The sequence below is a fragment of the Podarcis muralis genome, chromosome 10 (assembly GCF_964188315.1).
Source record: "Podarcis muralis chromosome 10, rPodMur119.hap1.1, whole genome shotgun sequence".
NCBI classification, from domain to species: Eukaryota; Metazoa; Chordata; class Lepidosauria; order Squamata; family Lacertidae; genus Podarcis; species Podarcis muralis.
The window spans coordinates 35621738-35649362 of record NC_135664.1 but is presented as its reverse complement, the minus strand read 5'-3'; the positions used below and the strand labels follow the sequence as shown (position 1 = coordinate 35649362).

General features: G+C 41.4%; 1 protein-coding gene across 11 annotated transcripts in view; it reads right to left on the bottom strand.

Annotated features, from left to right (window-relative positions):
• NAV3 (neuron navigator 3) overlaps positions 1-27625 on the bottom strand; it is a 438084-nt gene that overhangs the window by 64699 nt on the left and 345760 nt on the right. For 9 of the 11 annotated variants that reach the window (XM_028745995.2, XM_028745986.2, XM_028745987.2 and 6 more), the window contains 3 exons: positions 6096-6234; positions 3586-3862; positions 1222-1930 (listed from right to left, as the gene is read on the bottom strand). In XM_028745995.2, the coding sequence (XP_028601828.2) occupies positions 1222-1930; positions 3586-3862; positions 6096-6234 (1125 nt within the window). The remainder of the gene's footprint in view (positions 1-1221; positions 1931-3585; positions 3863-6095; positions 6235-27625) is intronic. The other 2 variants (XM_028745990.2, XM_028745997.2) reach the window with 1 other exon arrangement.

Genomic DNA, 27625 nt, shown 5'->3' with positions numbered 1-27625 from the left:
ACTGGATTTAGGCCCTGCCCCAATTATTTCCTCCCTGATGGACACTCTTCAGAGTCTCTAAAGAGGACACAACCAGGATGCTGCTGTATGGAGCTTTAGAGAGAGGGACGCACACAGCATAGAGCTTTATTGATTTTCAAATGATTTAGCAATCAAAGTTCATGGGTTGGAATGCCAGTGGGGGTGGGAGGTGGTTCTCATCGGCTGCTTTTCACTTCACAGCCATGATGGTTCTCTCAGATGCCTACTTGAAAGGCTATGCACTTGTACTCCAGAACCTTCCTAGGGGTTACTTTATCTGAGAAATAAATCTTTGCATTTCTATTGCAGAATCACTTATCTAAATATAAAACATCACTTCCGAGAGCCGGAGGTGATTGCGGGAAGCAGAATATAAGTCTGTGATTGCTCTGTAGAATTCTCGGGAAGGAAACAGAATAAATAGTGGAATATGAGGCCAATATTAATATCAGTTGCTTAAAGAAGGAAACTTGTTCAGTTCATATTTACAGATGAAAAAAGGGGTCTCGTCTGATTACAGTGGTACCTTGGGTTACATACGCTTCAGGTTACATACGCTTCAGGTTACAGACTCCGCTAACCCAGAAATAGTACCTCGGGTTAAGAACTTTGCTTCAGGATGAGAACAGAAATCATGCTCTGGTGGCGCAGCAGCAGCGGGAGGCCCCACTGGCTAAAGTGGTGCTTCAGGTTAAGAAGTTCCAGGTTAAGAACGGACCTCCGGAACGAATTAAGTACTTAACCCAAGGTACCACAGTATAAGCGATTGACTAGGTATCAATGTGGGGAGGACAGAAAGTTGCCTTATACTGATTCTGACAATCTAGCTCAATATTGTTTACACTGACTGGCAGCACTCCAGGATTTCTGGCAGGGTCCTCTCCTGGCCATGTTGGAGATTGAACCTGAGAGCTTCTGAATGGAAAGCAGATGTTCTACCACTGAGCTATGGCACTTCCCCTCACACAAAAACAAGCTGAGTCCAGACCCCCTGGTACACAGGTGGCAGATTGTAGGTTTGGAGAGAATGAACCTATGGTCAGCCTGTAAATACACTAAAATATTACAAATGCCCCAAGTCTGCAGTGATATCATTCCAAAAGAAACCAGGCCTATATGCCATGCTGTTCCTCTGGAACTTCTCGACCCTCTGGGCAGTGGGCCGAGCATAACATTGCCATTTCACAGAAAACCCCTTACCTTCTGAATGTGGGCGAGGCAATGTCTGGATATTTTGAACCTGGCTGCCTGAGGCCTGGTGTTCCACAGGCACTGGCTGAGGTTGGACTTGATTTTGGAGAGCTGGACAGCGACACACTCTCAGAATCAGAAACGGCCACTTTTTCCTTCTCTTTGTCTGTCTGGTTGATGGTGACAGGGCTGGAGCGCCCTGAGCCAATCTTCGTAGGTTCCCTCAGTTTGTTGGTAGCGGCGGCCCCCGCAGACTTGCTGCTCACGTTGGAGTCGATGCTGCTGGTGCTTGACCTGTGTCCGCCTCTGCCAGGAATCCCACTTGTGCTTGACTTCGAAGGACGCGGCAAACTTCGGTACTGCAGGGTAGTCTTTGAGCTCACGTGCAACACGCCATCGTCTTGATTCTGTGAGCCATCTAGGCTGGTTTTCCTCCCTGCATTGGACTTCCCACCAATAGCTGCAGATTTGGGCATCTTCCCCAAGGTAGCCGATCCACTTGTTATGGTTGCACCGCTTGCAGAGATTATGGTTGAAGAGCCAACCCCAGCTTTCTTGAAACCAAAGGAACCGGTAGCTGTTGATCTGCCAATGCCCGAGGGTGGCTTTTTCCCCTCGTCACCACTGCTTTTCCCCGCATCTGAAGGTGAGCGCTGGATAGAAGCTCCTTTGAGGGGAGTTTTTCCTTTTTCTGAAGCCTTTGCATCATCTGTTTTTCCTAACAGAAAGCAGAGTTTTTGTAGGAATTCATATTTGCAGCAGTACATTTTCAGTAAAACATGCAAATATGTAGAATGATAGTTTTTTATGGTTTTTGTAAGAGAGAAGTGGTTTGGCATTTCAGGATGAGAGGTGTGTAAAACTGCCAGGCAGAATTCCACCATGCAATGTACTCATTTTGTCAATGGCCATAGATCGCTTGAGATATTCTGAACTACATTTCCCCCCCTGCCATACTTCCCCATTATTAACATTAAATGGACCATAGATGTCTGCATACTTCACTCATCCACGTACAGCAATGAACTGATTCAGTTTTTAAACCCATATACACAAATTCACAAGACCCTGTCAGGATGTTTGGAAGAAGTCAGAACCTATGGAGACCATTTCATCAGAGAGTTCAGTTAAACTCAATTTAGGTGGAGTTCTGAACTACTCACAGTGGCCAATCAGATGCCTATACCACCTTTCCCCTCGAATAATATACGTTTGCTTTGAGCCAGAATTCATTTGCTATTAATATTGTAAGGTAGAGGTAAAGGACCCCTGGACGGTTAAGTCCAGTCAAAGGCAACTATGGGTTGCAGCGCTCATCTCGCTTTCAGGCCGAGGGAGACTGCGTTTGCCAACAGACATGTGGTCATGTGGTCAGCATGACTAAACTGCTTCTGGTGCAACAGAACACCGTGGCGGAAACCAGAGTGCACGGAAACGCCGTATAAGGAAAAACAGAATGGCGCTATTACTACTTGTGATCCGGACTTATAATTTAGATGATGCAACCTAGACTTACAAGTATTCTGCTAAAAACCCTTGATGCTTTTCACTTGCACTGCTGTTAAATCAGGTGTCACCTATTCTGTATTTCTGTACCTGATTTTTGCTTCCTAAGTACATAATGCTTTATTTATTTTTGTTGAAATTGGCTTCGTTAGTTTTGGCCCAGAACCTATTAATGTGAAGTAAGAGCCGATCTGCTTTCTTTAATTGTATTGCATTGGTAAGTTGGAATCCTTCCTATGACTTGTAAAATAGTGTATGCTTGTAATTCCAAGCATTGTGAAACAAGCATACCGAATTATAATATATTCATCACCACTCACATTAAAATTCATTGTTATTGTCTATCCCGACACATGCAACCATTATTAGCTGTTTGCAGTTAATAATAACACTTAGCTAAATTTGGTTGGCGTAGCCTTATAGCTTGTACTAAAAGCTGTTGGAAACTCCTCAAGCCTATTACTTACGAATAATTGCAGGTTTCAGATGTGGTGTCCAACGAACTAAAATGTGTCTATTGATTTTCATTTCGTTCATCTATCAATTTTTAGTCACTCATTACTAACACAAACATGTATAGTGTTTTAAAGTAATATTTCACAAAGGCTGAACCTTCCTTATTACATAGTGAATGCTAAGTGTATCTGAAATACCAGCCCAACTCATACATCTCATGCTTAGCAATTATCTGAATAGCAACTCTAATTCTCTCTAGAACTCTATAGCTGCCTCTTTCTACTCAAAAAGAGAAGACGTCATGTGGAAACTTCCCTAACCCGTTCTCAGGGTCTTATGAATGAGAACAATAACTTGGAGCAATTTGCACAACCGACTGCAAGTTCAGTTTCTGATGGTGCCCATTCCTACCAGGCGTCTTGAGAGTGCTTGTTCCTGTTTTGTGCCTAGATGGCGCTGCTCCTACTTGTGCGGTCATGCCTCTTCTCCAGGAGCCAGTCTGAGAGACAGACAGAGAGGTTTTCTGGCCCCCCTTCTCAGCATCTTCAAGCGCTCCAGAGGGATGGCCCTTCCATTTGCCACTGCCGTCAATGTTGCTGTCAAAATCTTCCTCTGGTTTCTTCAGTTCCTCGCTGCTGCCCCACGGTTCGCCATCTGTTACTGAACGTTTCTCTGAATCAGTCTTCAGCTATGAGGAATTGATATCATGAAAATTACTCAGTAATTGTCTGGCTTTTATTTTCTTTCACTACGGCATGAGAGTGCAGGGATTAGGAGGAGGAAACAAAGATTCACTTTAACATCTTCCTTCCCTAGCTCCAACTGCTTAATAGTCTCTCTGAAAAGCTTTCCCCCACTAATTTTACGAACAACAACACTACTTATACTGCTGGCACTAATGGTGTCGTTTCAGGGAGATGTCTCAAATGTTATTAGCTTGAAGCAACACTGGTTTGTAAATGTCAATTAATTTTTATTTTATTTTTTTTAAAAAACCCTATCCAAAAGCAGCAGTGTTTCTCTGAAGCTTCCATATCTGCCTGAATCCCCTTGATTAGAACAGGCTTCCTCAACCTCGGCCATCCAGATGTTTTTGGCCTACAACTCCCATGATCCCTAGCTAGCAGGACCAGTGATCAGGGATGATGGGAATTGTAGTCTCAAAACATCTGGAGGCCCGAGGTTGAGGAAGCCTGGATTAGAACATCAACATTGCCTAAGAGACCCTAAGACAATGGCCCCCATAAAATGGAAAGCTAGAGAACATTAAAAATGAATAATCTCTTGCCCCAGATTTTTCCAGACTCCAACACCCAAATCTTGGCATGATGACACTAGTCCAATGGACTTAGAATTACATAACGAGTTAACCTGGAATCTTATTAGCATAAGCCTATTAATGTTAATACCACTAAGTAAATGTATCTGGGTGTACAGCTGCAGCCTTCCACCCCAAAGCAAGCTTCCATGGAGCTTAGCAGGTGCCAGGACAAGAATGGAGGCATTGAGGACAGCTCCACATAGGCGCATTAGAACCTCAGAATGTGCTCCTGAATTTCTGAATCAAAGCTGTTGCCTTCAGAATTCACAACCCAGAGGGCACAATGCAGACCATGCAGGCATAGACCTTGCATGGAGAGGATATCCTTAAGTACCACCTTCCTCTAGCTACAGGTGCGCATGGGCAGGTTGCACAACCGGCTGTTAGTTGGAATGGAGGATCTCTACTCAGTTAAATTCACTCACGTGCCATGGAGGTTGGTGGTGCAAACAGGGGGGGGGTGCATCCATTTCCCCCTAATAGCCTCTTGTACCATCTCACCATGTGCCTATATGCACATATGGAGGGGTGAGAAGGTGGAAGGCTTCTGCTGAGTCTATGGGAATCTTCTGCATATGGATGCTGTGCCTATGGGAAACTGGGGTATCTACAGAGAATGTCCTTCGTGCTGCACTCACTTACAATACCCAGCTGATAATAATTTGCAACAATTGGTACCAATTGTGGCTGTTACCATATGCTGCTTATAACCAGACCCATGTAGAGCTTGCCTGAGGCCTGGGGCGGGAGTCTTGTTAGAATAAAGTTATAAGCTCAAACCGATAAGGTGACTTCTTTCCATTGGCTTTAAAACAGGAACAATGAACAGGGTCTCTTTAGCTTTATTTCATGTTTATTCTTAAGAGCCTTGGGCTCATGCGCCGAAAACAGAAAACAAGAAGCAGATTCAAATGTGTCAAAAGTTTTCAATATGTTTACCAAAGTTGTCAGTGCTGCAATAACTGGCTTGACTGAAATGTGGCTCTCAGTAGGGGCCAATAGACCAACATAGGGCACAACAGCTCTTTAAAATAGCCAGGCTGCGATCTGTATCCTTACACATGGCGCTTGCATTTATAAAAGGGGTGTGATAATCTCAAATAGCATGACACTTTACCTTTAAACCACCCCCTCCTCATCAGAATAAAGTACAGAAGTTCCTAGAAATTTCAAGCTGTGAGCAATAGAAAATGTGATAGTGCCATTAAACTCCAGCAGAGTTTATGACTCTCCACAGGCCCTTGATGAGGAAACAGGTCTTCCTCTTTGGTACACGAAGATACATGCACAGAAGTTGGCACTTGTTTGTCTTTGTATTCAATTAACTGTTTCATTGTGGTTTTATGACGTCACTGTATCATCAGATTTGCATAATTATATCTGCAAATTGTGCTAGGAGAGGCTTAGGAGGATTGCAGTTATCGCAAACAAAGACAAATAAACCACCCTGCAAAAATAAATAAAAAGGAAATTTGGAAAAGGGGGGGAAATTGTTTGTGTGCAATAGTGAAATGGAAAAATAAGCAATAAAGCCCCTAAGCAGTGGCCTGGATTCATCAGGCTGCCAGTGCTAGACAGAGCAGAAAATGTCAACACCTACATGGGTATGTGCATTCTTTCTTGAAGAGGCAGTAATATTGGAATAAGAGCTGACCGATGATGTTGTGTTCAGATCATCTGTGCTGATGTTATCCAAAGTATCACTGAGGCCGCTGCTAACTGAACTGCTGTCATCCCAGCTGCAGGCAGGTGGAGGCGGGGGAGAGAAAGAAAGAGAAGATGAGTATGTCATCTATTCACACCTTGATGAGAAAATGCAAATAGAAATCAGCTAGTTCACCATTTCCCCACCACCACCAAAAAAAGAGGTTAGAAATTAAAGAATACCTTAGAAATTAAACATGACATTGTATGTATCATTTTCTAGGTGTTTTTAATTAACCATTCATTTCTTGCTAAAAAAATATGCCTTGATAGCAACTCCATCAGGAAGCCATTCAAAAAATGCAATTTCAATTTTTAGCAGGGCCAGGTATATATATATGTTGTTAGAGCTGGTCGCTTCATGGTTCGTTGCAATCACCTTTGGAACACTGCCAAGTGAAATTCATTACACCGGCCTGAATTTCTGGCCTTAGTTTTATTATTAAGCTTGAAGCACTTCTACGGGTTTCCCGGGAAAAAGAAAAGAAATATTTCTTTTGGATGTACTCTAACCAACTGTCAAGCCCGATTCATGCTTTTGATCTCAGATTAGGTTTGAAGTTTGTCCACCCTGTCTAGCCAACACCAACAATGCCTGAAGGAGGAAAGCATGATTGCAAAAATGGGAGGATATGCAGTGGACGTGTGTCAGGGAGCAATGATTGGATGCAGATCCTTGATGTAAATCCATTGCACGTTTTCAGCAAGCCTGCACAGCTTGTGACCGATTGATGTAGTGAAGGCTGCCAACTACACAGGGGAGTGACAACCACCCCCTGCTCTGTCCATCTCAGATAAGCAGAAATTTCCCTATCAGAAATTTGCGACTTTTCATGAGATTCCTATTGCTTTCTTCAAAATTCCTCAGATGTTTGCCAAACAGGAGCCACCAAGATTGCTTTGAAATCTCACATTTATTTGTTGTGAGTTACCCTGAGGCGCTTTTTTTGTATTTTATAGCATGTGGTAGGACATAAATTGAATGAATAAATTGCAACAGTACTTTGGCCACAGGACTGAAGCTGAGCAATTCCCTTGTCCCTTATTGATTACTTTCTGCCCCAGGTTCAAAACCACCTATTAAGACATTAATTATCTTTAGTACTCAGTTTTGAGAGGATCTGAGAGTATTTGTGTCCAGGCTTTCCATACTCTCTGTAGACATTCCCCCCCCCCCCATAATAATAATTCAGTAGCACACTTCAAAAACAATTCTGGGCTGTGTCCAAGTTTTAGTTTAAGTAAGAGGTGACCATTAAAAGTAGATATTGAGCTGCTAGATAAATGGAGTTGGGTCAGCCAGATTTTTAGTTGATTTGCACAGTCATGGCAGGCGTTTTACCAACTGCAGACTCCCACATCAAGAAAGAAAGCCACCACACTATGAAAAGCTGTTTTTCACTTGAGTGTACCACATTAGCTTTTTCTGTGACACTTCTTGATGGGTAAGCAAATGCAGCTGTTGCTTCATCTCACAGCTGTTGCATGAACAGTACACCCTCCCCAATCTATTAAAAGAAGCTGGTGGGGTGAGGTGTGAGGTGGCCAGACATGATGGAGCTGAGCGATTAGAAAGACTTCTGCAGGCAGAAACTCAATCATTTGAGGAATGTTTAACAACTGCTGTTTAAAAAAAAAATCAAAGCGACTTCATGAATGATAATGTCCATGTGTAATCGGAAACATGCCATTATCTTAAATAAGAATTTCCCTAAGCAACTGCCTGCGAGATAAAATAATTATCTCAAATTAGAGAGTGCCATTAATTTTGTTTGCTATATTTGCTAGATTTAATCGGCTTTCTCTGAAACTCATGCAATGAACTTATCACTGGGTTAGGTCATCAGAAGTTCAATTCAAGCACTTCATGCTTATCTGATGGGCCAAACTGCATGGAGGAAGATGTGAATTTGAGCAGTCACATGTAAAGCAGGGGCAGGGGGCAATTTAAAAGTATAAAAAGTCCACACAGGCAAGTCTCATCCACTTCTTCTTCCTCTGCAGGAAACCTCCCTATAGCTGATTTCTTTACAGCTGTGCTGACCTCTGGTAATGGAGCCTGGAAGAGGGATAACTTCATTTTAAGACCAGGAGGTGGGCTAATCCACGGGCCATATCTGTGCATGAAGCAATTACTGATGCCCCCCAACAATACAGCTGCTGCACTGGTGCAAATGTGAGCAGGAGGTGATGCTGAGCAGCAGGTGGTCTGTTGAGCCCTCTCAGGGTGCTAGTGTGAGCAAAGAGTTTTCAAACCTCTCCACTCAAGACTAGAGCAACGTTGGTGATGTGGACCTCTCCAACACCTTGCTCAACAGACAATGGTGAATAGCAACACTTTTGCCTTCTGTCCTGATTCACTGTGGCTTTCTGCCTTGAATAGCACAGTAGTAGGTGCTTCTGGAGCAATGCAGTGGAATTGTCCACCAAGTAATAATGAGGAGAGTTTTTCCAGCTCGCCAGGAAACCTCCACCTGTCTTTGACAATCTGAGGGTTTTTTCAGTGAAGGAGATTGGAGGAAACTGTCTCCTTTCATTTGCAGGTAGGAAGTGAAGAAATACCCTTTGCTCCACTCCTTCCCCACCGTCACCCCCACCCCCAATTATTGGGCACAAATGAGTTGATTTAACATGGAATAAGGAGGGAAGGGAGTGTGGGAATCTAAAATGGAACAGCAGAAGGATTTAACAAAATAAGGGGTGGAGTGCATATAGCTCGGTAAATTTAATTATTGATAACATATTGAATCAATAAATAAGGGAGAGAGGAATTTTGGCTTTGGTTATGCTCACTTTAATACTTTGGCAACACCTAGCTTTACACTCCAGCCACACCCACTTTGACATGTGGCTCCCAAAAGGTTTGCCCTAGATCTTTGTGGCCCTCAACCCAAAAAGGGTTAGCCATGTCATCCCTGTTTTAGGAAATGGACTACAGTTTAGGGAAGGAAGAGAAGTAGCAGATAGGGGGAAGAATTCTGAATCCACAGACAAAAAGGTTCCTCGTGTACTTTAAATCACCTTTTCCTATTTTCCCACTTTATAAGTGAGTCTAATTTTAAATTAGCTTTATTCCCACCTTCTATCCCGAGCTAGTATTTTCAAGTGGCACATTTATCTAGATATGAATAGGTTTTTTTTTTTTTTTTTTACCATCACTTGTGAAAACACCTTTAAGATAAACACCTGCAAGTTTTGAAGGTCAGGTGTTAAGCAGTTTTGCCATTCTAGAACTATACAGTACACAATGACAGAGGTAAATGTGTTCTTTTACGGATCGATAGTAAGGTGAAGAATCTTGGGAGTCTGGTCTCATAAGCAGCTTTGCTCATTAAATAACAACCTAAATTTAGCCATTGAGCTGAATTAGGGCAGGAAAAGGACTTTATAACTGATTCACTAACTTCCTTATGAATTATTTCTAGCTCGTTAAGGTGGACAGATAAGAAAATAATTGGAGCATTTTACTGAGAAAACCTCTCTGTAATATACCATTAAACATCAATTGCGAAGGCTGCCTTCATCACCATGACACCAAGTTCGATCCATCAACCATTTTTGTGTTCAGTCCTGGGCATGGCGGCTAATGAGTCATAAAGCAGCAGCACTACCCCTGTCTAGTCAGACTCAAGATGGCACAGACTACATAAAAATCAAGCCACTGTCTGTACAAGTCAGACTAGACAATGAATCCTTCTAGAAGTTTATAACAGCTATTCTATCTTCATAGGCCTATGAAGGCCGTTAGACTCATACTTTACCTTCCTTTCCACAGCAAGCATAATGGATTACCTGTCATTTTCAAGCATGGCAACCACTGAAGCATAAATTCCCTATAACTTCAGGGTCATAGAATATATTTCATCACCATTTTCACAGCTAAATTGTATGTGGCTAGGAAAAAAATAGGAATAAACAAATGGAACCACCACTATCTATTACTCTTTAAGGTACCTTTCCCTGTAGGTTTAGGAAAAATGGAAACATACAACAAAATAAAATGAGGCATTTTGCCATTTAATAAAAGGGCACCTTGTTTTACACATGAAATTATCCCCTCAACTATTTCTGAGTCACCACATGAAGTGAACAAATATGTAGAACCAGGGTTTAAAATTCTCTGCTTGAAATAAGATATATATTCTGCAAGAGCAGCATGGGAGCAACTAATTTGCTGATTCAATTTTAATTGGGAGTCAAACTTTTTAACTTTGATTTCTGTTTGAAATAAGAGTACAACTGGAGTATTACAGGTATCTGACAAAGTTATCTGTTGGATTGGTAACAAAGTGGCAAACAATATGTTGTTCATTATCCTTCATCATATTCAAAACAGATTAGTGGCATAACATTTAAGTGGATTTCAAAAATGTTTAGCTCTAGATATGTATAACACACACACACACACACACACACACACACACACACGGAAGAGACCTGCTGGATCAGGTCACGACTCCCCCTAGTCTAGCACTCTGTTCTTACATTGGCCAACCATACAGATACCCATGGAAGACCACAAGCACACATATACACAAAGTTAAACACAATGGAAGAATTCCATCAAGAAATTACAGTGATGTATTAATAACCCACAGGAACAACACTTCAGCTAAAATTACCGCTCAGATGCTTTTTGTTTAGTTGCAAAACATACAGCTTGCAGCCAAGAGAGTGTTTACATTTTTCACACACAGGTGCTGACAAGTTAATTAACACAAGTTAAATTTAGGCCAAAATGCGGGAGCTCACAAATGAGCAAATCACCTTGATTCTTTGTTTTCAGTTATTAAGTAAAATAACTTTCTGCTTCTTCCCATTTAATACTTAACTAAGCACCTATTTGTTGGTTTATCAAAAACTGTCTGTGCAAGACCTTAAAAACGAAGGCAGCAATATTGGATATATATTTTATTTGCTTACTTTCTCTTCCTATGTATGAAATATTAAAGTTTTTTGTGTAGTGATATAAATGTCCTCTCCTTTTTTCATCGTATTATCCTATTTAAATGATTACTGTATTTTAATTGCACTTTGTTTCATGCTTCTCTGTAGTGTTTAGAGGAGGGATATGAATCAAAAATATGTGCTTGCATAAGACAATCCTGTATGCAGGCTTAATTGCCCTGACTTAAAGGTCTGTGAGCAGTTTGTGGAAAACAGATATAATGCCTATTTACTAGGACTGCCTGCTATGGAAATAAATTTTAAAACCTGGAACCTGTGTGGGTGGATCCCTGAGCCAATCCACTATATACAAGAGGCAAAGAAGCCCAGATTTCTTGCCACTCTTGGGACAGAGCCCATCAGTTTGGGGCAGGTTGAGAGCAAAATTTGTCTATTTCCCTAGGTACACACCATTTTTAATAACTAACCAATTTTTAATAACTAGTGAGTAAACAAACAGCCATGGCCCTTGCTTCTATCAACCAGTGATACAGGGATAATTTTAGAGACCGAATGTAGCAGACATGCAGACATTCTTTAAATTGTAATGTGCATTATTTCAAAATGTGGTAAGCCAGCCTTGCTGCTTGTCAGGAGGCCGGGGGTTGCTCATTATGCTGGGTGGGGTCAATGCTACTATTGGGAACTGGTCCCAAAGCAAAAATTTGGCCAGCTAGAACATATTTCTGGGCAGTTAGCAACTCGGCTGCTGGCCATGCATGACAAACCTTCTGACAACTGGATTCAGTTCCTGGGTTTGCTGAATGACTGAGAAGTATTGGGGCTACAAGCTGCCCATTCTGATACAGTACATAGGCTCTGTCCATAACGCTCTGTCATTGGTTAAATTTCCTATTAAGCATTCACAGAATTATCTATGTACAAAAGATTAAACCATGGTATAATTGAAACCAGATATTAATGTGGTTAAATGATGATAAGCAATACATTTCTTCAGGCTATGCCTTTTATAATTTTATTACTGAATTCTTCTTTTAACAGCCATACTTACAGGATTTTCTTTTTCTTTTTTTAAGAAAACTATTCTTTAAAATCTGTGTAGTACATTGTAACAAGATATATCGAGAAGGTGAGTATAATTCACTGGATAATTCTATGAAAGTCTTCTGATAAACTTTGAAATATACTCAGAGTCAAGAGTGGATTTCATGCTCTTTATTCAGCACATAGTGGTGAGGAGGAATGAATGTTCCCCCAAAGTATCTGCTTTATATACATTATTTACAGAATGGGCTGCACGTGATTGGCTAATTCCGGAATTCTCCTGTAGGCCAATCAGGTTGTGGATTCACTTCCATCTGGAGCTGGATTGAGTGGCTCCTACAGACCAATCATACTGCTGCATTGTTCTAGGACCAATCAGACTGCTGCATTCTGAATCCTATTGTTCTAGGACCAATCAGACTGCTGCATTTTGGATCCTATTGTTCTAGGACCAATCAGACTGCTGCATTTTGGATCCTATTCAACTCAGTACATAACAAACTTGATTGCTCACATCCAGAGGGGCAAAAATGATACATGTGAACAGTTTACACATCAAACTTTGTCTATAAGTAACCATCAAAATCACATGAGCAGAAATCTCCTTGTGTAAAATGGTTGCTTACGCTAAAACAGAAAGTTGATTTTGTATTCTCTCATGCTTATTCCCTCTCAGCACGACAGCACAGCCTTAATACACATGTGCATAGTCTGGTTCCATGGAAGCTTACTACAGCTATGTAGGGCTAATGTAAGAAAGGAAAGGTGCACCGCCTCATGCAAGACACATACCCCTATCCAGGGACGGGCATATGCTCATGAAACAAATTTTAAGGGCTCATCCATACTTCCTCTCTCCCCGCTGCTTTCCCAGACTGACGTTTGCTCTGATTTAGCACTAAAGAATGCATTTTCCCTTGGAAAGTAGCAAGGCAAGGGGAAAACAGCTCAAACCCATGCTTTCTAGGCATGGGATAAATGGAAGTGTTGACAAGCCCTTTTTGGATTTCATGCCACAGTCACAGAAACCTGTTCCTGGGAGAGGGCAAGAGAAACTCACTTTAGGGTACAAAACTGGCTGCTTTGTGCAAAGGAGGAGAGTAACAATCATCAGAACGGCTGGAGAGATTTCTTGTGCACAGAAGAGATTTGGCCCTTGTGCCCATCTGATTTGGACTGGGCATTTACCTTTATATCCACTTCCTTAGCATGAGGAGGCTGGGATGGATCTGACGTTGAGAGTATAGAATCCTGTTCCTTCCAGGTATTTCATTCAGGTGCAGGTAGACAGGATTCAGGAATTAGCCTCTGGGCTCCTGGGTACTCCATGCCTCAACTGGGGCAAAAGATGTACAAAGATGCTCTCGCTTGATTGTGCTCTTATTTCATTACCACGCCTGGAGGCTCAGATCTTTTGCTCCAATTTCCAGCTTTATTGCAATTTATGACATTGTTCTGCAGCTGCTGCCTCAGTGCCTTGTTTTACTACATAGCAGACTTAGCTCCAGCTGTTGCTCAAGTGTCCTAGCCCTCCTGGTTTGATGCTCCTGACCATCTCAGAGGACCACATTGCATGACAAAGATCACATTACCCCATTACCTTAACACTTCTTCTATATAAAGCTTGCACACAAACACATGCACATAAACATGTCAAAATAGTTCCCCCTGGGCAAGAAATTATCCTTGCTAGAGCTCCAGCTCAGCACACCACTCCTCTTCTTTATATATGGACAGTCATATATGCAGCGAGCACACTTTCCCAGAAATTCAATGGAGCTTACTTCTGAACAGAGATGTACAGGACCGCACCATCTGGAGGTGCACAAAATAGTGTCATTAAGGTTGCTTGGCAACAGCAATTGTGCATCTTCTCCGTTCAGAGCTTTCAAAATGGCCAAGGGTGAAACAAGACAGTGGCAAATACAGGGGAAGGGAGTAGGAATGGCAACTGCCCCCCCCCCCCCGAGTTGGTTTGTTGATTGTTGAATGTAATCCATGAGAAATTATTCAATTGTTCTATGTAAAAGCTGCTCATTTCAAAAAAGGTTGCAGGTTGGATCAACACAATTTTGCTCTTCCGGTGATCTCTATTAACCTCCCATATTTCCTTCCTGGACACATGGAGGTAGCTTTGGGGATACCTGATACTGCCCTTTGGCTAGAGCTGGGAAGTGTCTATTTCCAAGGAGGGCAGCTATAATTGTTCGATTAACCGTAATCTAAATTTTAAACTTTGGGAAATTATGAGTGGCAAAGGATAATGCAATGGTTTGGGTAGGCGGCAGATGACGCCAAGTTTAACGAATGTAGCAAACGCTACGACTGAACTTAATATTGCCACTGCATTTTGATGAAGGTAATAAATTAAACCAAGAGAGCAAGAAACTGTGTGCATGGTATAAAGCTCACTTGAGAGCAGCAACAATCTAACATGCAAAGGTCAGAGCTGTACAAAAAACAGATAGTACGCAGCCAAGGAAATCACTTTATCAGTTGGATACTAGAGACTGATTAAAGCTGCCACTGTCTGCAAAAAAAAGTCTCATGAATATAATACGGAAAAAGGAAATCAAGCACTACATCTCCAAGAATAGCTAATTCCCCCTCTAAATCTAAATGTTAAACATATTTAATCATAATCTATTTCAGAATCATTTACTTAAACCTTTTCTATACATAACCATATTGAAACCTAACGGGGTGGGGATCACTTTTGCCACCTTAATCGTATGATTTTAAAAGTGGCTGTGTTAATGATAATGTAAATCAGGCATAGGCAAACTTGGCCCTCCAGATGTTTGGGACTACAATTCCCATCATCCCTGACCACTGGTCCTGTTAGCTAGGGATGGTGGGAGTTGTAGTCCCAAAACATCTGGAGGGCCGAGTTTGCCTATGCCTGTTGCAAATGTCCTTCCATCTATATACATAATTGGCTGTCTTCACTTCCATTGGAAATATACATTGATTTTTGAAAGATCAGTGCCTAGGTCGGGGGCTCCTACCTGAGATCCAGATGAGCATGCAGTATCTTTTAGATGACCTAACTTTCAGGAACATCAAACACCATACAGCTTTCTGGGGAAGGAGCTATAAAAATCAATTACATCACATATCACAGGTTCTCTCAGAGCACAGGAAAAGCGTTTAAGATTCTACCCAACTCAGGCATCCCCATATAAATTATCCCTTGATAGTATTTCGATTTTCCTGTTTGTTTTTTTTATTACCAGGGTTTGTGGAGGAGGAAGCTACCAGACTACTATATCTCTATCCTTTCACATCTTTTAGTTTTCTCTCCCTGAAATGATTGAACTTGAAAAAGAGTGAAGATTTTTACTAAAAAGGCGCTGCTTAATGAAGCTTGCCCCCCCCCCCTTCAGCTAAAACACACACATACATATATAGGCTAGCTTGTAAATGCACTGCAAGGTATATTAAATGTGGAGCACTCTTCACTGTTGAGCCCAGTGAGGAATATCATTGCCAGTGGTAGAGCATCTGCTTTGCATGAAAAAGCTCCCAGATTAGGCCCTGGTCATCTCAAGGGAGATGAGTCCTGCCCAAAATCCTGGAGAGGGGCTGCCAATTGTACAGATGGCCCTGAGTTGGATGCACCAAGGATCTGATTTGGTATAAGGCAGCTTCCCATTTTTCTAGTTCAAACAGACAATTATTTTTGTAGTTTTTCCGCTCCCTCCTTCCTTCAGTTGTTCACTTTCAGCCTCACCTTTCAGGTAAGCATGCTGAGTGAAGCATAGCAACAATTGGTAACTAGGCAGTGATAGCTAGAGAGTGCCATTTTCCCCACAACTACACCTTGATGCTGGAAAAAAATGGCATGCTGTCATGTATTCAATTTTTGCTCATCTTTGAAGGCACAGAAGTAAGCAATTCTACTTTGCTGCTAAGTTGAATGATAACTACCATACTTTTCCATCTATAAGATGGGGGACTGTTTTGGGGGACTGAAATTTAAGAAAATGGGGGGAGATGGCACAGAGTGGTCAAGCTTTTGGGGGGGAGATTACCCAGGGGTATTGAGCTTTTTAAAGGGGGGATTGCTAAAAACCGCTCACCCCCACACATTACAAAATCCGCCTCCCATTTGTCCCATCGCCAATCACCCGCCCAACTTCCGGAGCATCAGCCAATCAACACCACCCATTGACGCAGCCACCAATAACACGCACAATAGCCTCTGAGAGCCATGGCAGCAACCAATCAAACGTCCACGCTATGCACTAGCCATGTATAAGACGACAACAACTTTTTAGCATGGTTTTTAAAGAAAAAAAGATAGTCTTATGTACACAGAAAAGTACGGTAAGTACCACACTATTATGTATTTTATCTTTGTGTCTGCCCAAATCATCTCTAAAGGCTTGAGACCAGTTTACTTAAGGGGTCGCCTTACCCGTTCATGCGAATTCTGTCTGTGAAATGTCATGCAGTGTCTACTCTCTGTGTACCCATCGTACTGCACCTGTACTAATGTGGAAACTGATGCAAAATGAAAGGAGAACTGAACTTAAAACTGGGAGGTGGGAGGGGGGGAGAGAAACTGAAATTGACAGATCCATCCATCTCTATCTTTTCCTCCCCTCTCTGGTTTGTTCTTTTAAGGCCTCTGTTATAGTCCCAAGAGCGGTCAGTTGTTCATTGCAATATAAATTTAAATGAACTGGAGCTCCAATGAAAAATTGGGTTCCTTGCACTGACAAAAGGAACAGATTTTTTTTTTATTTTTTTTTTGCATGTTTCAGAAACTTGCACCATGATTAAATGCCCATGCACATGATATGGATGGCAAAAGTTATTGTAAATTAATGCATGAAATGAAAAGCTGCAGCAAAAGCAAACTGTACATGTGTCAACTCATTACAGAATTTTTCAGTGAAGAGTAAAATGACAGGAAAGAGGGAACATAGTCAGTTTACAGAAGACTAATGAATCGGACGTCCATCCACTGCTATATATAATAAGGATCCATTAGGGGATAATTGCAACCTATATGTAGGATAAAACCAGGAGAGAAGATAAATCTAATATATAGGTAAAGGTAAAGGTACCCCTGCCCGTACGGGCCAGTCGTGTCCGACTTTGGGGTTGCACGCCCATCTCGCTTAAGAAGCCGGGGGCCAGCGCTGTCCGGAGACACTTCTGGGTCACGTGGCCAGCGTGATGAAGCTGCTCTGGCGAGCCTGCACCAGCGCAGCACACGGAAACGCCGTTTACCTTCCCGCTATAAAGCGGTACCTATTTATCTACTTGCACTTAAGAGTGCTTTCGAACTGCTAGGTGGGTAGGAGCTGGGACCGAACGACGGGAGCTCACCCCGCCGCGGGGATTCGAACCGCCGACCATACGATCGGCAAGTCCTAGGCGCTGAGGTTTTACCCACAGCACCACCCGTGTCCCTCTAATCTAATATATAGCCACATATAAATGTTGCATAAAGCTTAACATTCACATGAGGCCAAATCATATAATACAGCTGTAATTTCCCAAATTGTTGAATAGCCTGCTTTTTCTTATTTTAATCCATTGTATAGACCTAATTCACTATTTGCCTCTATTTGCAGTGGGGTGGGGGCAGTGGTTTTAACAGGAACAAAGTGATCTTTGGTGTTATAATTGAGCCATTAATGCAAAATGTATTTCATTAGCACTGTTGTCATCTCAATGAATAACCTAACATTGGCTGCATTAGAATTAGTGACTTGCATGTGGTAGTAGAAGTTGAAAAACCATACTGCAAATGGAGAAAATGAATCTAAACATTATGTTCTTATCAAATGCATTCATTTTTCAATTTTAAAATGTTATTGGATTTTTTGACATTAAGATGTGAGGCTATTCCAATTATAATAGTGATACATTAATAGCGTGCTGGGAGCAAAAACACCATTAATAATGATTCAGCACTTATTTTCTTATTGCCCAGCTTTCTTTTAGATTGTGGGGGGGGGGGGAATGACATTTTAGTACTTATTTTGAAAAGCTATCATTTCCATTCCATGTTGCCCCAGTTATTTTTCAATTCTGCAAATAAGTGTAATGGGGCGGGGGGTGGGGTTAGACCCTCTGCAGTATTTTTCAGGAAACCGTATCTGAACAGTTAAGGAAAGAACAATATAATTTTATTGGATATTTAGAGTTAGAGATAAGATGCTATATATGCATGCACACAGCTGTAAACAAAATGCAAATACATAGCCATGGGAAGCTCTGTCTGCTTTCAAGCAATGCTTCCCACTGATATAGAAAGAATTCCTCAGTGACCTCTGTCGAATTTATGTCACAGATGACATGTTTGCCGCTGAAAATTTTCCTTCAGCACTATTAGAAAAAGCCTGTGCTGAGATTTCTGGGTGAACATGAGGTGACAGCATTGCTGTAGCAGAGGTGTGTTTTGACACTGCCTGTTTCCAGAGCAGCTATGCTCCTTGGCACTGCAGTTGCTTCCAGCTGTTGATTCCCCTTTTGTGTTAAATCATTAGAGAAGCTTCCGACAAACAGCATATTGATTCACAACACCTGTGCTTTCATATTTGGAGAATCCAACTTAAGTTCTTTTCCCCTTTCACATCTATTCCCCCTTATCCTACCTGAAAAACAAGTGTAGGTGCTTCATGAATATCTGCAAGGAAATCCAACAGCCATTTCCCCTCTGTCGTGCTAGCATGGGTTTAAGTGGGGAGAGGACAGTAGACCTAAATCTAATATTTTCTTAAAGCAATCTGAAATCAGCGTGGATATAATGCATTTAGTATAATTTATGCTAAATATTTATACTGAATACAGTATTTTGAATCTTACCACTATTTCCAATTATGCAGGGATCTACTTTTATATTCACATTTCATTTCTGAGGAATGTCTTCCTCAGTCTATTCATATTTCTTGCACTTAATCTGCCAACGTTATTTTGCTCTGTTTGTGACTCATGCATGCTTTGACTGCATTCTGTGATAGCTATCTTGGACATGGTCTTTTTAATTTCCAAACTGCCTGTGCAAGCTGTGGAAATCAAGTTGCTGGAAATGTTAAGAGAAAACCAACAAAGCTGGCATTAGCATTTGCAAAGACAAATCATGATGCAGAGATCTAGATTAAACAAGAAGCAATTTGTTTTAATTCAGAATGCGGCTTTTGCATTTCAGAGTTCTTCATTATCACAATATATCACAACTTTATGCCGACAAGTGAGAATATACTTTTAGGGCGATTTCCTGTTTTGCTGCAGTTGTTGGAACCATTAAATGGATGCCGCAGTAGGGCTTGGAGCTTTATGGAAACACATTCCCAAATACAAAATAGGTGTGAGCTCTATTCTTTATGGACAGTTTACATGCATTTTAATTTTGGCTTTTCCCGGCAAATTGCATGAAAGTATGGTCTTGCTTGGGGAGCACAGAACTAATGTAAGGCAAAGAAAGGATAAGTCTTGGCAGCTAAATAGATTTTATATTGGAATGGAGGCTAGAAGAGTACAGAACAGTGACTGATGTTGAGGAAGAATTCAAGGGCCACATACTGTGCCATCAACAGGGGCATATCTAGGGGTTGGCTGCCACCAAGGGTGCAGGCGGGGAGAGCAAAAATTGTGCCTCTCTCAGTGCCTCAGGGGAATCCAGACACTGGCATGTGGAACCCCCTTCCCAAGCAATGATAGTTTGTGCAGCAGGGCTCCCTCTTAAGGATGGCACTGCTTGGCCTTCCATCCTAACATGGCTCCCCACCCTCCACTCCCCATGCTTGCCATGAGGCAGCCTTTCAGCAGATGTGGTGACTGAGATATGTCAAGCTAGGCTCTCAATTTACCACAGCCGAGTCACTTTTCCCTGGGTTCTTTCCTGCCTTGACCAATTTTCAGCTTGTGCATCGCAGCATGTTTACCAGACAGCAAGGGCCATTGACTAAAATGGGGCTTACTTTTGAATAAGGTGTGCACTGAGGTGCAACCTCCATAACCAGTGCCTTTCTGGTGGTGCATTCTCAGAAGTAATGAAAAGGCAAGTGAGGTATTGTCAGAAGTTCTTGCCTCTGGCTTGCCGGATTTAGGCTGCAGTCCTAAGAGTAAGCACCACTGAATTGGGTGTGATTTACTTCTGAGTTGATGTTTATAGGATTGTGCTGTTAAACACTTAGTTTAAGAGTCATTTGGTAAATGAATTATGTCATGTTTTTTTTCCCCCTGGAGATGGCAGGGTGCTGATACATCTCCTTGCCAAGGGCACAAGGGAGTCTATGTACACCTCTGGCTATCAAAACCAGAAATAATAAATAATTTAGCAGAGCTGATAAAGCTGGAATTGTGAGCGGTGATACTAAAATCTAGGTCAGGTGGCTGTCAGCCAAGTTTGACCAAACCGGGGGCTTCATATTGCCTGCCAATCAAAGAGACTGATGCTGCTTCCCCTATTCCATCTTTATGAGGGCTTTATGACCCTTCACCAGTGGTGTTTCCAGGTAGTCCACTAAGCTAGGTCTCAGTCACAAACCATGAGTTTCTGCTAAAAGTCATGTAGTGTCTGGCACATAGGTGTTTTTAATTTCTGATACATTAAAACATCCATTGTTTCATAGGCCAGAGGAAATGTAAATTAAACAAAAATGATAAAACAAAATCGAACAAATAATCAAACTAATGCCAGAGTACTCATTCGTCATGGAATAACTGCTCTTTTAATTAAATGGTAGCAGAAACATCACAGTGGTATGATCATTATATAATTAAAGTGTAATACTCTGGCTACTTAAGATATATGAGATCCTCTTGCCAAGCAAACACTCCATATTTGTTATAACAATTAGGAACTCTGAACAAAACCGTCAAGAGCGGATTTACTTAATTAATCATACAGCAAGCATTAATATAGCAGTATTATCCTAATATTAACATTTTTATACTGCTTAATTCACTATGGTACACTTTTCTCACTTCATTTTCTGAGTGTGTAGTGGCATTGTCCATGCACCAGCTTTCAAGACAGGCTTGCCATGGTTCCTTGTTGATATGCTATAAAACGCAGTTACATTGTTGCTCCATTTGTTAAGGTCATTTCCGCTTAACATTTTGCTTAGATCAGGATGCATACTGACATTGTGGAGCTTATGTAAATATTTCATACAGATGCTGTAAAATGTTTCACGCGCAGCTGATGGGCTACAGAACTTGAGTTGTTGCTTCCCACATGCCAAATGCCACAGCAGTGGCCAGGGGTGGGTGGTCATAAAATGGCCACACTTTCTCAGTGGCCCCTTTTGCGAAATAAAAACACAAATTTAAAAAGCTGTATTTTACAGATGGCTGGCAGCACATGCGGGCATGCAAATCCTGTTATTTAAAATCCTTGCTGTACTGCCAGCCCTCTGGAAAATGAAACTGCTCTCTTTTAAATAGAGTGGGTGATACCAAAGAGAAAGATAAAACAGTGAGTTCTACTGAGCCCTCTCCATGTGCAGATACTTTGCCCACACTATAATCTTTTTACCACCTACCCTCTATTTCCTTACTAGTCATGATTTCTTAATAGGCACCAGTGGCGTAGCGTGGGTTGTCAGCACCCGGGGCAAGGCAAGTAATTTGCGCCCCCTAACCCGTGGATTTGCGCCCCCTAACCCATGGATTTGCGCCCCCTAACCTGTGGATTTGCCTTAACCCCAGATGTTGCGCCCGGTGCGGCCAGCCCCCCCTGCACCCCCCACGCTACGCCACTGATAGGCACTCAGTCTCAGGCAAAACCAGCTCAAACTTGATGAGAGGCTGAACAATATGAAAATGCTCAGTTTTGACTTGTGTACGACAAAGATGAGGAACCAGACACTGTGCCTTATTTCGAGAAGATATTTGTTTCCGTTTTAAAAATGCAGGAAGCAAGAGAGCTTCAAAATGACATTATAAGAAACTGTTTAAAGATCAGAGATTAGAACTTTAGTATTCTCAATGGAGCATGGGATAGTGGCAGCCAATTAATAATACACAGTCAATCAACTCATGCAAGCAGAAGATAAGGACACTTCAAAAATAATCAACTAACACTATCCATGAGAGAATAACAAAGAGATTCAGTAAATATTCCAAAGAAAAAGCAGTGCTAGAAAGTGTTAGCCAATAAATGAATAAATGCACTTTGAAAAAAGTAGAGATCCAGTGTAGCAAAGTGGCTAGAGTATTGGTGGTACTATAACTAGAGGGAACTAGGTTCAAATCCCCAATCAGCCATGAAGCTAACTGGGTGACCTTGGGCCAGTAACAATCTCTCAATCTGGCCTACGCCACAGAGCTGAATAAAATGGAGGTGGGAAGAGAGGCATGAACGGCACTCTGAGCTCTTTGAAGGAAGGGCAGGATTAAAATATTATAATAATACAATGAAGTATTAGAACACAATATGGACACTTTTTAATGGCAAAAAGAAACTGCCAAGGTGATATTCAGCAATACAGAATTTATACTGGTCACTGCTGGCAACTTGTTTCCCAGTATGTATTCATCCCTGACTTATACAGAAACATTGCATACATGCTCTCAAGTCCTCATGGGATCTTTCATATCCCAGTTACATGTGTAAACATAAGTTGTCTGAAATTATTCCCATCAGCCTATGATTAAAGAGGTTTCAGGTAGGTAGTAAGGAGACTGGAACCCTGTGGCATCATCCCATATACCAAAATCCACAGTGTGGAGCAGCAGGCCCTAGCAACACCTTCTGGGACTTTGCCCATGCAGGAAGGACCAGAATCACAGCAAAACAGTACTTAGTAATCCCAGAAGGGTACCATGGTTCATATACTGTTGAACTACTAAACCATTGAAAGATCCAGGATAATCCCAGCAGTTACACTTTCCCTGTTTATCTGCACCAAGGCAACTGGGCGACTAAGACAATAATAAGCTTAACCCTCCCCTATCTCTTGCCAAAAAAAACTGGAGTGCACTAGGCACAATGACCTTGGTCCCCAAAGACACATGGGACTGCTGTTTACCAGAGAGGTTGAACGACGATTTCATTAGAAACTTCAGTGTGCTCTTGCATTTTTAAGTGTACATTTTACAAGTCCAGTTACAGTATCACATTAATTCCTGCTTCCTTCACCAAATCTTTTTCCTGACAGCATTGATTTATCATTAACTTTAAAAGTGTTTCTTTGCCTAAAAACAAAGGAGGCATTCCAAACAAGAAGGAAATAGCTATTTTCATTCAAAGTGGTAGGAAGCCACTTAGAATCTATCATCAATTCAAAGACGCTTTTGCCATCAGAAGAGTCAGATCACGTACAACATTCATGTAATGCAAGAAACCTAACCTTTAATAGAAGAAAAAGAGGAAGAAACATTCTCAGCCATTAAGCAGCTTTGAATTCCCTTTAAGTAGTTTCCTCCCAGGCATACTATATTTTCCCTAAAAGAAAGCCTTTTCAAAACATTGCTGAAGGCAATTCATTGCTCTGATACTATGCTTGATAGCAGTACATCATTTCATGCTGTCACTGCTGTAACTACAAATAGCTGTTGAGATTTCATAGCAGATGAAACACGTACTGTTTAAAAACCAACAGCAGGCTATTTGTATCATTTCTTAAAATCTATTTCTTAAAATCTGCTTGAAGGTATCAGTGTTGTATTTCTCTTGCAGTAAGTAAGGTCTTCTTCCAATTAATTTGCAAATTGCTTTCTATGAGGCATCACAAAGTCATTCACAATATAATAAAACTGTTTTACATATATAAACACACACACACAAATATTGTCACTTCTATTCCAACACCAGTACAAACTGGAATGAAGAACTCCATTTAGAAGGATCTGTAGGATCATAGAACTCTAGAGCTGGAAGAGATGCTAAAAGGCCAACTAGTTCCCTGAAAAGCAGGAATCACAGCAAAAATCTCTGACAGAAGGCCATCCAATCTCCGTTTAAAGACCCCCAAGGAAAGAGAGTCCACCACCCTCTGAGGTAGTCCTTTCAACTGCCAAACAGCTTTTACCAGCAGAAAGTCTTTCTTATGTTTAGTCAGAATCTCCTTTCTTGTAATTCGAATCCACTGATCTCTGTCCTACCCTCTGGAACAGCAGAAAAACAAGCCTGCTCTATGTGACAGCCCTTCAGATAATCTGGCTATCACATCACCTCTCAATTTTCTCTTCACCAGGCTAAACATGCCCAATTACCTCAACAATACCTCGTAAGGCTTGGTTTCTTGTTGAAAGTGTAGGTGCCAAAAAGACAACAGAGAAGGTATCTTTCTGATATAATGGAGGGTGTTCCATTGATTAGACCCAATTATGGCATTGTGAGGAATGGACTTCCTGATAGGATGGTATCGGCAGGGTCTTGCAGAACACAGTAATCACTTGGGTACATACGGGATGAGAATATATTTAAGTAGCCTGGTCCTAAGCTGTTACACATACATATATGCTCCAAAATATTTTATAGCAGCCCTATGAACAGCCCTGCAAATGTCAGTGTGAGTATGTAGATTCCTGAAAAACTATTACACATCCAGTCTGACTTGGGCATAATTTTCCTATGAAATCAACATGGAGGATCTACAGGACACTAGAAAGCTTGGTATAGGTATTCCAAGTCTGCCTGCAGTACCTCCCAACTGTGTGTGGCAGGGTTAGACTGGCCAAAGCTTCTCCTGGACGCTTTACCAGCAAGTGACATAAAACAGCTCTCTGAGAACAAACCTCTATTGCATCTCTCAGTAATGTTTGCACTAAGTGAAAAACCAGAGCTGCTGTCATCTATTTAACTAATCAGCAAGTATTGTTAAGTCTAGATTCATAAGCTCTGAATGTACTAAATTAGGTTTTATCATCAAGCTAGCTAGTTGCTCTCCTGCCTAACATACGAAGGTTGCAAAAGCCTTCCACAGGCAGTGCTGTGTTTAAATACTCTTTATTCAGACTGGTGCAAAATATCTATTCCTAGGATATTTAAAGAAACCATTAATAAATAATCCACAAAATATCTCTGCTGTCTTTCATCTTTGCAATTTTTTCATTCTCACCCCTCCTGGACAATTTGCCACTGGGCCAACAGTTTATCTCATGCGCAAGCAAATAAGGCATGCCTCTTTAAAATTGAGGACTATGTTTAGCAAAAAGTTCTGAGACTTTTAAGGCATATTTCTGGATAAAACACCACGAGGAATGGCAAATACCTGCTCCATCAATTATTATTCATCCCAAGGCAGTGCAATTATTTTCAAAGCTACATGTTCCTTTAAAATCCAATAAAGCAATTTTTGCTTTAATGAATTTACCCACTCAGCAGTATCTAGTGTAGCCAACCATTTTATATTATGGTTTCAGCTTGAAAAATGTTCCCAGGTATAATTGTTCCAAAGTGACTAAAAATATTTAACTGCTTAGGTGCACAGTCACAATACCTGCATAATGTTAAACAGAATCACATAATCTAAAGTGGCCATTTAGCCCTTGCATCTATCCAATCTATGTCACAGTGTGCCCCCAAATCAAAGGCAGTTGCTCTCCATAACACTACCATTAGAACCAATATGAGTCATGTTTGCTCTTCTGTGCAAGTTTCAATCACCCGGAGTTATTTAATGATTTCTTTTTCAAAGAGCTTTATCCTAGAGATAAACTTATCCATTTAGTAGCATTAAATACCAAGAGTATTTACCTACTAGTACAAAGAAGCTTTTGTAAAATTTATTGTTAATTTTATGCATCTGAGCCCGCTTACATTATTGTGACAAGATTGTTTATTTATGTACAGCAAGCAGGGGATATGGGAAGTTGCATGTTTTAACAATTAGATACAGCTGTGATTAAGGCTGAAACTTCAAAAGGGAACAAACTGCAAGCTTTATTGTAGCAAACATTTGTTATTAAAAGAAACTTGGCTCAGGGGACTGAAAACAAGGGTGGTAAGACTGAAAAATACTCTGTTATGAGAACCTATTGAAGAGGGAGGCTCCTCTTCTGCTCCACAGATCAAAAGGAGCTTAGATGTGACATAATTTAGATTTACAGAACAGAAAGTGTCAGATAAGAATGAAAGAAAGCTCTTCAAAGAAAGAGGTTAACATACAACAGCGTTCTCTTTGCAGCCATAAACAGCAAGTTATGTTCTCTGCTGTGACCTGTGGTTTTTCTTCTTTGACTAGATCATCATGGTCTGACAAGTTGATCTACGATTATACCAAGCTTCTGGGACTGAAAGTTCTTTTCTTGTTTGCTCATTCCTTCCATGTTTGTTCATTCTTGCCCTAGTCCCCATTCTGCTGTTGTTTTTGAGTTTTCAAATATCATCTTCATATTAATCATCACCACCACTCATCACACTCCCTCATCCATGTCTGAACTCAAAATTAGTTGTCAGACTGACTAGTGGTGATCTGTCTTCCTCCTTGCATTCAAAGCCCTCCATGGCTTTTCTCCTGCCTCTGCTCTTATATCACAGTACACACCTGCCCATGACCATCTTCAGCCACCCAAAAGTATTTTGTTTCCACTATTTTGCTCTTTTTAGACCTCATGCCTAAAACTGCCTTCCAGAACTTCTGTGCGATGCTACTTGTCTTACTTCTTACTTCAAATCCTCAAAATCCACCTTTATATTAAGCCTTTGGCACAACCCCTTATACCTCAGCCTCTGGAGAATCATAGAATTGTAGAGTACAGTGGTACCTCAGTTTAAGAACAGCCCTGTTTACAAAATATTCAGTATATGAACTCGCAAAACTGGAAGTAGTGTCCCGGTTAGCGAACTTTACCTCAGTTTACAAACGGAAGCCGAATGGTGGAAGGGCACTGGCGGTGGGAGGCCTCATTAGGGAAAGCCCCTCGGTTTAAGAATGGCTTTGATTTAAGAATGGACTTCCGGAACGGATTAAGTTTGTAAACCGAGGTACCACTGTATTAGAATTAGCAAGACCCTGGATGGTGTCATCATGCCCGGAAGTAGGCCTTTAAATTGCAGATTGGTTCACAAGGGGCCTATGCTCATTCACAATTGGATCCTGGGTGAGGCAGCAGACCTGTAATGTATTACTGAAACCTGGGTGGGCAACACTGGGCAGATTCAATCTGACTCAGCTGTGCCTACCTGAGTATTTGGGTTTAGCACCAACACAGGCTGGAGGGAGACATCTCCACCTCTACCCTGCAGGCTAACTTTGACAGATGAGTAAAGCTCCCATCATCTCTTACCACAATCTATTCTGCCCAAAGCATCCAGAGGGCACCAGTTTTGGGGAAAGCTGACCTAAGGAGTATGGTATATTTCCTGATTCCCTAAATCCAATATATATACGGTCACAACGAGCACATTCACACAAATTATTCACACAATTAAACCCAGAGTAACTTAGTGAATGGTCAAAATCTTGCTGTGATATTAAAGGTTTAATTAGAGACAGACTATGGATCTGTTTTCTTCCCAGAGTAATCAGTTGCAGGAAAAAATGCTTGCACTGCAGGTGC